We start from the raw sequence: 13,342 nt of genomic DNA, 5'->3' as shown, positions 1-13,342 counted from the left end.
AAATGCCACACACTTAATGTAAAATACAAAAATTATATCTATTATAAGAGTGCATAAGCATCCAAAAATTCATACATGAGTAATAGAATTACTAGTCTTATACGCAAAGTCCCATGCAGAATAAATCGATTTCATTGGGGGCCTCCGAAGAAATTCACAAATCTTCATTGAGTAATACTACTCCAAAGTAATCCAAAAAGTGGAGTCCTTCCACCGATGTTGGCTTCCAAAGGAAAATTCACCTTCATGTGATCACCGGCTTGTTACCACGTTCTGCTGCACTGCAGCTTCTTTATAAGCCAATTTACAAAGTCCTCCAGACTAGTTTTCTTACACGCCCATTTTCAATTTCTTAAGTGACGACGTGTAGGTGAATTTTCCCATGGAAGCCGACATCGGTGGAAAGACTCAGCTTTTTGGATTACTTTGGAGTAGTATTACTCAATGATGATTTGTGAATTTCTTCAGAGTCACCCAGTGAAATTGATTTATTCTGCATGGGACTTTGCGTATAGGACTATTAATTCTATTACTCACGTATGAATTTTTGGATGCTTATGCACTCTTATAATAGATATAATTTTTGTATTTTACATTAAGTGTTTGGCATTTTTGGCGCAGTTGGTTTTTGGATTTCTATTTCTACTGTGTCGCTATTGTTTCTACTTACCAAATTCCAACCAGGTCTGACCTTGCTTAGCTTTCAAGATCTGATGAGACTGGGATAGTCTGGGTTATCCGAGTCAAGGATAAGTTTTCCTAAGCACAGGCGAAAACAGCTTGGAAGTATTTCTTTTCCCCCAGCAAGAAAACAGGGCAAAAATTAAACCGCTCCTCCCACTCACCCCAGTCTTTCTTTTTAAAATTGCCACCTTGACAACTACATTGTACAAAATAAGCATCATGTTTAAAAAAACCCCACAGAACTGTACATAACAGGTAGATCTCCTCTGAAGTGCCATTTCATGGTGACAAAGCCAGTGCATAAATGAAAGAAGATAGATTTAGTACTGGCAATAAGGAACCCGGAGGAGTGGCAATCTGGAAAGGCTATCTTATTGTTTACACATTACTTCTCTTGGCAGAGACCTGTTTTTCAGTGTACATTGTTCCTCTGAGTTTTGAATGGCTGTACCTAATACTGAAGACGATGTTGTTGTCTTCAGATCTACGCTGATGGGTTTTTTTAATCGTAATCCCTTGAGGCTTCAACCACGATCATTGTAATTTATTTATCTGTGCAAGGCACCTCTGAACTACAGATGGAAAAACACGTACCCTCTTTCCATAAAAACATACACTGTCATTTAACAGATGCATCACAACTGAAGTACTAAGGCAGCAAAGTAACACGGTAGATTAACAGCAATCGTCAAGCAGTTTCTCTCTCTCTCTAGGTTGATGTATGTTCCTTTTCATCACCTAGTTCAGTCTATCCAAGCCACCTGGCTGACTCCAATGGTTCTTGGCATTCCATTTATAAGAATGTTTTCTAAATAAGTGCAATTTAAAATTACACTTCTCTAAATTCTGTGCAAGTATCCAGACTGTTGACAGAAACTTCAGTAAGAAAATATTCCTCCTTGAGCTAAGCCACAAATAAGAGTAACCATACCAATCCCTAGATTTTGTTAATTCAAACCAAATGTATTTATTTTAAAAAAATTCTTTTTTATCCCACCTTTCCCCTCAGTGGGAACCCATAGTGGCTTACATCATTCTCTCTTCCATTTTATCCTCATAAGAGCCCTGTGAGGTAGGTTAGGTTGAGTAAGTCTGATTGGCCCAAGGTCACCCTGAAATTTTCATGGCACAAGTGGGAACTCAGTCCTGGGTCTGCCATATTCTAGTCTTAACACTCTTAATCACTGCATCACACTGATCAAAATGCCAGTGGCGGTACATCTTTGCCAGGTGTTTAATGTATATGTGGCAGATTTCAAACAGCCTCCATGTGCCTTTAAATGTCAATAGGGTTAGGAGACACTTGCAACTCTTTCTGTTTTCAAATGTGTGTGTGCCTTTAAATCTCAGCTGGAAGAGAGTTGCACAGGATTATCTCTCTTCTCCGTGACTGTGTGAAGCCTGTGAGAAAGGCAAAGAAGTCAGCACAGTCCCTGTTTGTTTTGCATTCACTTCAGAAGTCATTTCTATAGTAAAATGGATAAGAGTTAGCTAGAACCTGATTATGGGATGGAGAATAACTCTATCCCTAGGCTGCTTACCTGCCTTGTTCCTATCTGAAGAAGCGGGTTGAAATACAGCAGATGGTTACGTTCAGCAACTTCCATCAGTAAATTGCCCCAGGGAGATCACGAAAGTATGTGTCCCTTTAAAAAGCCAAGCTTGCAAGTGGCTTCCAAATCCTGACAACAGGACTTGGGGGGGGGGGGGGTATGACAAATTTCACTTTTACTTAGTGGAAGTTCAAACATGTGTTCCCACATCTATAGACAGAATAATATTATCCAGCGAGAACTATACCATGCAAGTCTTCATTTGTTCTTTCTTCAGGACTTAATGGATTTTTACCACATATTTTTATTTATTTACTGAACATTTCATCCTGTACAGGACCCCCCCAAATCACTTAGAACTGAAGTTCAAAACAATATACAACAGTAAAAACAACATGCATTTAAGAACCATTGAAGGCACAACTTTCTCTGAACTGAGCCACATCTCCTTAAAGAAGTTGAATTCTCATTCATTTTTCTGTACTTCTTAGTTGTAGTTACTATCAAGTGATATCCTTATGCATGAGTAGAGCCTAGTATTTTTAATCCATCATGATATTTTCAGAATACTAAGGCAGCTTTGAAGCTTTACACTATCACTGCCATAAATTTATGTTTCTGTTGGTGCATTCACCAGATTTATAGCAAGCATTTTCTGCCCACTACAGACATTACGTTCCAGATACTTAATCACTTTCAGGACTTTCATGATTTATAAGCATGTGCAGCTTATTGTTCCTTGTTCAAACCTGTTAAATCAAAGTAGTTTGGTTTTAGCTGATTTAGAACCATCAAAGGTCTAAATGCTACAAATATACATTTCATTCAGGCTGACATGACACTACACACAGTACTTAGATTTCTTTGCTATAGATCAAATTCTTTTGTTATTCAAAAGCCAACTGTCAATGCAGCTGTGGTTTGTCTTTCACAGCGGCAAAGAAAAAAAAAAGTTCTGTTCCAGAGTGTCCATTAATTTTGATGAAACTTGTGCAGGAGAGTATGCCTTTTGTCATTCCAGTGGCAACACACTATCAGTGCTGTCTTAACCAGAGTGACGCTCTTCTACTGGAGGGTTTAGAAGGGTGCCTAGGATTACATTATTAGTAAAGTTTAGCATAATCTAGCTATAGTATCCTCAGTTAAGGTGTTCGAACTCTGTAGACTGTGTAAAGCCACGTTCACAGTTCCCATCAGCCAAAAGAGCCACAAGGTGGGTTGCCAACCCCCAGGTGGCACCTGGAAAACACCAGGAATTACAACAGATCTCCAGATGACAACGGCCAGACTACAGATTACCAGACTTCAGGGATTAGTTCCTTTAGAGAAAATAGCTGCTTTGGAGGGTAGACTTCATGTCATTATACCCTGCTGAGGTCCCTTCCCTCCCCAAGTCCCATCCTCCCCTGGTTGCATACCCAAATATCCCGGAATTTCCTAACGTAGAGCTGGCAACCCTACTGTACTGCTGAATGATCCAGCCCCTGTGTATCTGTGGTGAGGAGAAGGTCTTGCAAGTCAGAGTTATGACACGACACAGTGTGCAAGCTTTTGAATTCTCCAGAGTTCTTGACTAGGCTGGATGTTAAAAAAAATAAATGCTTCTTTATGTTAAAAGTTCCCTTCAAGTTACTCTCTGGTTCTGCAGCAGAAGGGGTGTTTATAAGTTCTCTCTTTGCTACGTTTTCCACTTGCAACGAGTTTTGTTCTGTGGGCTAGCACTGAACACTGGTCTGTCCCATTCCACCACCTCATTTAGCTCCACGCTGGCCAGCCTCACATATATAATTATCACAGGCAAGTTGTGTCGTGTTTTTAAAATATAGCTGTTTGTTTCCTTTGGCGCCCATAATAATGATAACGTTATCCCAATTTCTAAAGAAGTCGCCAACTTTCCTGGAACATGGAGTGGATGTCACAGGGAACGGTGCTCAGAGGAGCCACAGGTGGTTCCTGAGCCACGCAGTGGGTATTTGCCAGCACTCACCGAACTAGTACCGGAATCAAGAACCATCACATCCTAGGTATCACCCATTCTAGGAAAGTTGGGAGGAAATAGAATATTTCCTTCTTTCTCTGTCCCTGTAAGTACATCTCGAGCCTTCACTAGTTTCCAGTATAACCATTCTGTTTGGGAGCTTTTATAATACACTTCTTGAGTTATTTCAACTTACATGCCTACACATTTTGCTTGTGACTTGCTGATGGTATGTTAAGAACATAACAAAGAGGATCCATGTTGAATCAGGCCAAAGGCCCATCAGGTCCAACACTCTGTGTCACGCAGTGGTCAAAACAAAAACAAAAACCAGGTGCCATCAGGGGGTCCATCAGTGGGGCCAGGACACTAGAAGCCCTCACACTGTTGCCCTTCCCAAGCACCAAGAATACAGAGCATCACTTGCCCCAGACAAAGAGTTCCAACAATACGCTGTGGCTAATAGCCAGTGATGGACCCCTGCTCCATGTTTATCCAATCCCCTCTTCTACTGGAGGGTTTAGAAGGGTGCCTAGGATTGCATTATTACTATTGCTTTGCATAATCTAGTGATAGTATCTAGCTATAGCATAGTATGTCAGCTGCCAGTGATTTCATTATGCCGTTGGCTTTGGGACCATTATGCTGTGTTTTGTTAGCTCTTGGACCATCACGCCCCCCCCCCCCGCCTCCTTAAAAGACAAGAAATTTCCTTTTCTTTTTGCATGGTTAACATTGTGGGCCAGTAGGAACCATGAAGGCAAACATGTACCAGATATTTTCTGTAGTTTGTGAATAAACATTTTTCTGGGAAGCAGAGCAGCACCGGTAAGTCTCTATCATATTCAGGATCAAACAGCAGCTGGCTGGGAAATATCTGGAGATTTTTTTTGGGGGGGGGGGGGTGAGCCTGAGGAAGGTGGGATTTGGGGGAGGGGAGGGATTTCAGTGAGGCATAATGTCAAAGAATCCACCTTCCAAAGAGGCCATTTTGTCCAGATGAACTGATCTCTGTTGCCTGGAGATCAGTTGCAAGCCCAGGAGATCTCCTGCCACCACCTGGAGGTTGGCAACCTTAGCGCCAAATGAGAAACTGTTTTACCTGTGTTGGTGGCATGGCCTCATGGAAGGTATGTTGGATTCCCTCCCCTCAGGGATCTGTGTGGCTGCAATCCTAACAAGTTTCTTGTAGGGTTGCCAAACTCCAGGTGGTTGCTGGTGATCTCCCACTATTACAATTGATTCCTCTCTCTCTTCCTAGATATAAGGCTTGAGGAAAACTGTTTCAACACACCTGAAGAAGTGTGTGTGCACATGAAAGCTTAAACCCAGAATCAAACTTTGTTGGTCTTAAAGGTGCCATTGGATTCAAACTTTGTTTTATTATTCCCAGGGAAGTGTTTTTAGGATTGCAGCCTCAGTATTCCCACTGGATTGTAAAGCAGGTAGTGTCGACCCCTAAAGCAAAATAATAATAATGTTGTTAAGTTAAATGCTTTTGATGTGTGTAAGCAGCAGAACGGGGTGGATTTTGAGGTGGAAATTGAAGGAAAAGAAACAGGTGGCACAGTGTAGGCGGTCTGAGGGAGAGGGCAGGTATAAGAACTGGCAAAAAAGAATGGGTAGAGTGAACAAAAAGAGACAGATTTTTGGATGGCAGAGGTGGAGGAGTAAAGAGTGAAGATTGCTGGCATGGATATAATGGGAAATATAAAGTGTGGGGCATGGAAGGTGAAAAGATGATGTGGCAGATAATCTGCTTGGCCTTTGATTTGGCAGTGCTTGTGAACTGTCCCAAAGGAAAGAAAAGTGGCTATTTCTTTTCTCCCCCCCCCCTCATGTTGTTCTTATATCTATTTATTTATTGCTTTTTATTAACAAAACATAATAAACAATCCCAAAAGGCAAATGCAAAATAAAACAAAAGTGAGGTAAGGAGGGGGGGGGAACGCATTGTTTAAAATTACTGCCATACATTTTGGTTTTGCAGCTTCAACAAGATGTTGCTACAGTGCCATGGCTTACGCCTACTTACTTTATCATTTTACATCTTTCCATAGATACCTAATATTGAGTAGAGGATGAAGAACTGTTGAGAAAGCTGTTTTTTTTCCTAATGCTACAGTTCTATATCTGTTCAAGAATAATGATGCCACACTGTCATGTGTTTGTAAATATGCCCTTAGGAAAACAAACAAAAACATCTATCCCCTTGTTAAAAGACTGCACTATCTGCTATTATCATCTCTTTCAGACTGTCAAATGCATAATCTTTCTAGGGTGGCAAAATTGATGTCACTTTATTCAACAGCTTGTCGTACTTTCCACTTCTACCCCAACCCACTGAAGTAATTGGGATAGAAGCGCAGAGATGGCAGAATCAGTTTTTCCCCCCAACTGAAATCACAATATCCTTCCATCCTAACCAATGACAATTGGGCTGTCAAGAATATTACATCATCTTATCTCTCCTTAGAGGCCAGCATTTCATTCAAAGACAGCTGTCAAAATAAAGCTTACTCTGAGATTTGGAAGGCACAAGCGATCATGCACACGATTTTGTGTTCCTTTGGAAATTATCTCTGAATTTTAAGGTGAATTAAAGGCAGAATAAGTTTAAATTATACATATAATTGGCTTATTATATCATTGGTGTCCGCATCACAAGCAATAGCATGTTAACATTAGCAATATTTGTTAAGAGTCACCAGGGATCAAATTTAGCCTTGTAGCAAGTGGCACAATTCTACGGACTCTGACAGAGCTCTGCAAGGTGATACAACAGCACAGCATATTTTCCTTTCTTGGACAGGGCCAGCTAGTTACACAGCTGTTTTCTAACTTTTTTAATGGTTTTTTTTCTACTATATACTAGATGAGAGTGTAATGAAGGCTCTGCTCGATTTTAAAGACCTCAGTTTGACAGGAAGCAACACAAACCTTGATCAGACCAATGGGCCATCTACTCCGGCATCCTATCTCACACAAAGTTCCTCTGGATGGCTAAGAGAGCATAGAGGCTGAGGCCTTCCCCTAATGTGGCCTCCTGGGATTCAGAGGATTGGTGTCTCTATGATATAGTGGGTTTTTAGGCATTGAAGAGGCGAGGTGGTAGTGATAACAAACTCTTTGTTGAGTACAGCATGTTAGATGGCTGCACCAACTCAACTGCGAACAGGGCCCTTTGGGCCAACTATATACAGCACGTTATTGGGTCATCAGAGGGCCTGTGATTGGAGCAGGGCAGTTTGGATATGGATTCTACTGCCCATTGTTCCTAAGTCCCCAAGCTCAGTCCTTCAGGCTGCAATGAGCCAGGCGGGAACACCATCAATAACAGCATTTACCCTCATACATAACAGCCTCTCAATGTGGAGGTTCCCCTCATCCACCATGGCTAGTAGCCTTTGACAGACTTATCAAATCCCCTTTTAAAGCTTTTTATTCCTGTGGCCGTCACGACATCCTTGGTAGAGAATTCCACATTTTAATCATTCTCTGTGTGAAGTGCTATTGTCAGAACTTGTAACTTTCTCTCTGCCTGCTTTGGCCAAACCGACTCCATGCTGTAACCTAACACTAACACAGAGCCCATAGCCTGAGCAATTAACCCTGCCCTCATAGCTATTCCAAATATTTAGGGCTCCGAGACGGGCGACAGATAGTCTCTGTTCAACATCCACAGGTGCCCTTTTGAAGCCGGGCCGTTTGGCCTTCACCACAGGGAGGCATCCTCCCTTCTGATAACGAAGCCTGGGAAAAGAGACACTTGTCTGTAACCCGTGTGAATGATAGCTTTATTGTACTTTACTGATGGCATAAAATGTAACCAAATGCCAGGAAGCGGCATTACTGTTATCTCGTTGCTTCAGCACTGTAGTTCTTCAATAAAGATCCTAACTTTGTAACAAGTATTGGAATCGTCTGAAGTTCGTTCCCGTTCTGACAGCTATGTCCTTTTGTTCATTCTGAACCTACTTCCCATCAGTTTCGGTGGATGTCCTTGAGTTCTAGTATTTTGGGAGAGTGAGAAAAAAATTTCTTTGTCAAATCTCTCCACCCATGCTTTGTTTTATAAACCTCTATCATACGCCCCCTTAGTCGTCTCTTTCCTAAATTGAGAAGTCCCAGACTCTTTAGCCTTTCCTCATAGGGGAGGTGCTCCAGCCCCCTAATCATCTTGATCTTTTTTGAAATGCAGTGACCAGGACTCTACACAATATTCTAAATGAGGCTGCACCACAGATCTACACAAGAACATTACGATATCAGCCTTTTTATTCGCAATCCCTTTCCTAATAATACCTAACAGAGTTGGCCTTTTTTACTGCTGCAGCACACTGCGTTGACACTTTCATTGAGCTATCGCTATGACCAGTATTTCCTCTAAGCTGAGTTAGTGTGAGCTAGCTCACGTTTTTTTAGCTTCCAGTTCACACATTTTTGTCTTAGCTCAGGAAAAATGGCCCCAGAACAAACTAATTAATGCAGTAGCTCACAACTTTAATGCCAGTAGCTCGTGAGGTAGAATTTTTGCTCACAAGACTCCACAGCTTAGAGGTAGTACTATGACCCCTCTCACTCTCAGCAAGTTCAAATCCCATTACCCTATACTTTAAGTGGGGGGGGGGGGTTCTACTTCTACATATAAACATGGCTACCCTTCTTGAATTACTTTTTAATTTGTTTCTTCACATTTCTATCCTGCCCTTCTCAAACAAAATTATCTGCTTTATCACTTCCCTTATTTCCTTCTCCATCTCAAGATCAGCCTCAAGGGTTTGATCAGGTGGGTGATAGTACACCCCCAATTTTAAGTAACCCCTAAAGCCTAGTATTTCTACCCATATAACTTCTGTTGCAGAGTTCATTCTCCTGATGTCTGACTTATTTGATTCTGTCCCCTCTTTGATGTACAACACCAACACCAACCCATCTGATTTTTCCAATGTTTCTGGTTTCAGTTCTTTCTGTTCAGTGATATTGCCAGTGCTGTGGAATGAGCATGTCATATCATGGATATTCCCAAAGAGACTGTCCCGATTCCTAAGTAAAATTGATTTATCTTGCAACTGCAACTAGCAGAGGGTAAGGAGGCTTCAGGTACAGGTTCTGTTTATTGATTGGGTATTGATGTTGAAATGGATGCAAGTGACAATCTACAAAATGCTTCAAAAACTAGTCTGACTGGGCTGCAGCTGATTTCATGTGTTCTCCTTGGGGAGGCTGCACAAGCTTATTCACTACCTGCAATAGCTGTAAAAAGGTAAAGGTAGTTCCCTGTGCAAGCACCAGTTGTTTCCGACTCTGGGATGTTGTTGCTTTCACAATGTTTTCATAGCAGACTTTTTACGGGGTGGTTTGCCATTGCCTTCCTCAGTCATCTGCACTTTCCACCCAGCAAGCTGGGTACTTATTTTACCGACCTCGGAAGGATGGAAGGCTGAGTCAACCTTGGGCCGGCTACCTGAATCCAGCTTCCACCGGAATCAAACTTTGCTGCCAACTCTGTTTCTGAACATGAGTCTCTAAGCAAAACTCAGTAGGATTCATTATGTGTTCCACCACCTCCTGTGGTCTAGCAGCATCTTAGCCACTTTACTTCCAGCAATTCCTCAGAAAATCAACAACCCAGCTCAATTCTCTGTTCTGAAGATTATCAATCAGAGTTTCAGCTGGAAGACATGCAAGGTCAGTTGAGAACATCCTGTGAGAAGACTGGAGGACTGAAGAACTGAAGTTTTTAAGGATGGTTTTAAATAGTTTCTGTAATGGGCAGAGAATTCCAGCTTTTGCTGTAATGAAAAAGACATCCCAAGTCCTAGTTCAAGCCTGAACCATTTCCCCCATTCCACCAAGCTACTGAAATACCCACTATATCTAAATTGGCATTGTACACCAAGCACTCCAGCTCTCCCATTGTGGCTCAGAGATTTCTACCGCTGGCATATAGACACCTATAATGTGTTTCCCTCTCCAGTAACCAAGGCTTTCTTTCTTTCTTTCTTTCTTTCTTTGCAGGAATGCAGTTCCAGCTGGCTTGGCATCAGGGGTGTCACCTAATATGCAAATGAGTTCATGCTGGGCTTTTTCTAAAAAAAAAATCCCTGCCAGTAACCCTTTGCCCATTAGTGCAATGCTGCTTTAGGGGAAAAACTGTTGAATCATGGAGGCAGCAGTTAAAGGTCTAGGGATGGAGTAAGAGTAGCTGTAGGGCTACTAAGCCCCATGGCTTGAATTCAGCAGGAGCTCACAGGAGTACAGCTCCTGAACCTCCAGCAAGGGTCTGCATGCAGTGGGGAGTTCTCTCCCTGCTGTACACAGATCTGGGGGGCATATGCAAATGAGATATGCTACTGAACTAGGGTTCCCAAGCTTCCAGGCCAGGTGGGGTTTCTCCCACTCGGGAGGTCCCCAACCCACCGGCCCGCAATAGGCCAGTGGGGGATCCCCTCCCAACATCACTGTGTGATGACATCACTCATGAGTGACATCATAGAGTCAGTGACATCTCATGCTGGCCGCTCTAGGAGCATCTGGGAACTCTAGTTTTCCTGGACGCTCTAGTAATTTGGGTGGGAAACTCTATGGTACTGGAGGCTGTGGGGGACTGAACTCCTGCACCTTTTTTTCCCTACAAAATGACCCCTGCTAAGCCCCATTGAACTTTTCTGAGTAATCATATTCATAGGCTAGGACCAGTGTTAAGAGCATCAAACTGGACTGTGGGAGACCCAAATTCAAATCCCCACTTGGCTGTGAAGCTCACTTGGTAACCTTGGACTACTGGGCCCTCTCTTAAAACTGCCTCACAGGTTGCTGGAATGATAACACAGAGGAGGGGAGAATGAACTACCTTGAGCTCCTTGGGAAGCAGGAAAGGCAGCATAACAATGTACTAAACAAATGGATTCAACTTCCAAAACTCTTTGTTTAGACTTTAAAAAAAAAAAAAGGTCCTGCAATACCTTTTACCAAGACCAACCAAAATAAATGTGCAAATTTGCAAGTTCTCCAGGCCAGAACTCTTCATCAGTCTGGATATTAAAAGTTGAAAAGAACTGGGAAACTCAGTTGTGTGTCCCGTGGCTGGCTTTAATACAACACCTATGCCGTTATCACTTTTTTTCTTTTAAAGCTACAGGTATGTTTTCTGGATTGAACTATACAACGCGACGAGTCCCCTACTCCGCGGGCGCGTTTAGTCCCCAAATGAAACGCGAGGCAAGTTTCCCAGCAACCCGCCTTGCAGCCCGCCGCCTTCCCCTTCCAGCTCCTCCCCGTCGCCCTTTGACTCGCCAAGGCGGGCTGGAGGCGGAGACGCCGCCTGGGCCCCAGCAGCAGGGGCGGGCAGCCGGCCTAGAGACGTGGGTCGGACCGGCTTTTCCCCTCTCCTTGCTTCCTTTTTTCCCCCCTCTCTCCTCCCTCCGCGCCGCCGCCATGGCTGCTGCGCTCCGTTCTGGCGCCTCCTCTCCCCTGGCCCCGCTCTCGCTGCTCGGCTGCTGCCTGCTCTTGTGCGGGCTCCCCGCGCGGGCCGGCGACCCGAAGGACGGAAAGGCTGAAGCGGCGGGAGGCGACGAGGCGGACCCCCACGCGCGCCACCTCTACGACGCCGAGATGCTGAAGCACGGCGTCCGCATCGCCCCGCACTTCGTCATGTTCTTCGCCCCGTGGTGAGCGCCGGCGGCCTGGGAGGAAAAGGGCGCGCCGCGGTCTCCCGCTGACGTGGCAGCAGCCGGAGGGAGACCCGGCGAGGGCGGCTGGGCCGGGTCCCCCAGGAGAAGTGCTGCCAAAGGAGGTGGCGGCATAGCCAGCGTCAAGAGGGGACTGGATAAACATCTGGAGCAGAGGTCCATCAGTGGCTATCTGTCTGGGGCTGTGATGCTCTGTATTCCTGCGGGGGGCACAGTGGGTCTTGGCCCCACAGGTGGACCTCCTGACGACACCTGGTTTTTTGGGCCACTGTGTGACACAAGAGTGTTGGACTGGCCTGATCCAACATGGCTTCTCTTATGTTCTTACTGGGGAGGGGTCTTCCTTCCCCCCCTCAACACATCCTCTGGATCTATACACGTGTGTTGCTGCCCTGTGCTTGCTTTTCCTGGATTTGACACCTCGCAGGAAATGTTACCTCTAAGCTGAGTTAGTGTGAGCTAGCTCACAGATTTTTAGCCTCCAGCTCACACATTTTTTTGTCTTAGCTCAGGAAAAGTGGCCCTGGAGCGCAGTAGCTCACAACTTTAATGCCAGTAGTTCATAAAGTAGAATTTTTACTCACAAGATTCTGCAGTTTAGAGGGAACGTACAGGTTTCCCTCTTCACACATCATGTAGTCCCATCTTTCTCACAACCAGATTTTCTCCCATTATTGGGGGGGGGGGCGGGTTTCTCCCTGCACTTGCATTCCCGCGTGTTGTCCCTCCCTCCTCACAACGGGATTTGACCCGCTGTTATTTTTTCCCTCCCGTCACATCATGTGTCCTCCCTTATCTCCCTCTGGAATTTCAGGGCTCCAGTAGATGCAAAGGGCATGCTAAACCTGCCCTCAGCAGCCTTATATTAGGGTGCGTTCGCACTACACTAATGCGTTTTGTAGCTGAGTTTTTACCATCTAAGAATATAAATCCAGTTGCAAAGCACATTATTTAGTGTAGTGGGAACGCATGCTTAGAGTCCTCAGTGGAGTCACGCCCTTCTAAGTCCATTGAAGTTAGAAGGGTGTAACTGCTTAGGATGGTAGATCCAGGTGGGCAGGTGTGCCTGCACATGGAAGTTGATACCTTGAATGGACTTTTGTTGGTCTAAAAGGGTGCCACTGGTTTCAAAATCTGGTTAGGTTCGTGCTGTTCATTTCCACCTGGCAGAAAGTGGCTAGTGAAGCTGTGGCTACCTCCCTGTGTCTCAAGGACAAGCATGAACTTATGGAAGGGTGGCCTAAGGTGGGAAGGGGCGTGGTGGCTCAAAGGCTCATGCTAATCGTACAATTTTCCAATACCTTCTGCCTTCAGCATGTAAATTGACACTGGAAGTGAGGTCACTTCACATGGAAGACTGGAAGCGCAATATGATGTGCCTGACAGCTGATGCTGATGTTACAATATTTCAGACTTTCTCCCTCTGTGACTTA

General features: G+C 44.2%; 1 protein-coding gene across 1 annotated transcript in view; it reads left to right on the top strand.

The window, feature by feature from the left end:
- Positions 1-11,644: 11,644 nt before the first annotated feature.
- The window catches only part of TXNDC5 (thioredoxin domain containing 5), a 29,184-nt gene continuing 27,486 nt past the window's right edge, over positions 11,645-13,342 (top strand). The window contains exon 1 of the mRNA XM_060244197.1: positions 11,645-11,888. Within this exon, the coding sequence (XP_060100180.1) occupies positions 11,656-11,888 (233 nt within the window). The 5' untranslated portion in view covers positions 11,645-11,655. The remainder of the gene's footprint in view (positions 11,889-13,342) is intronic.

Source organism: Heteronotia binoei, chromosome 7 (genome assembly GCF_032191835.1).
Source record: "Heteronotia binoei isolate CCM8104 ecotype False Entrance Well chromosome 7, APGP_CSIRO_Hbin_v1, whole genome shotgun sequence".
Classification (NCBI taxonomy): Eukaryota; Metazoa; Chordata; class Lepidosauria; order Squamata; family Gekkonidae; genus Heteronotia; species Heteronotia binoei.
The sequence above is the reverse complement of the archived record's forward strand: the minus strand, read 5'-3'. Positions and strand labels throughout refer to the sequence as shown.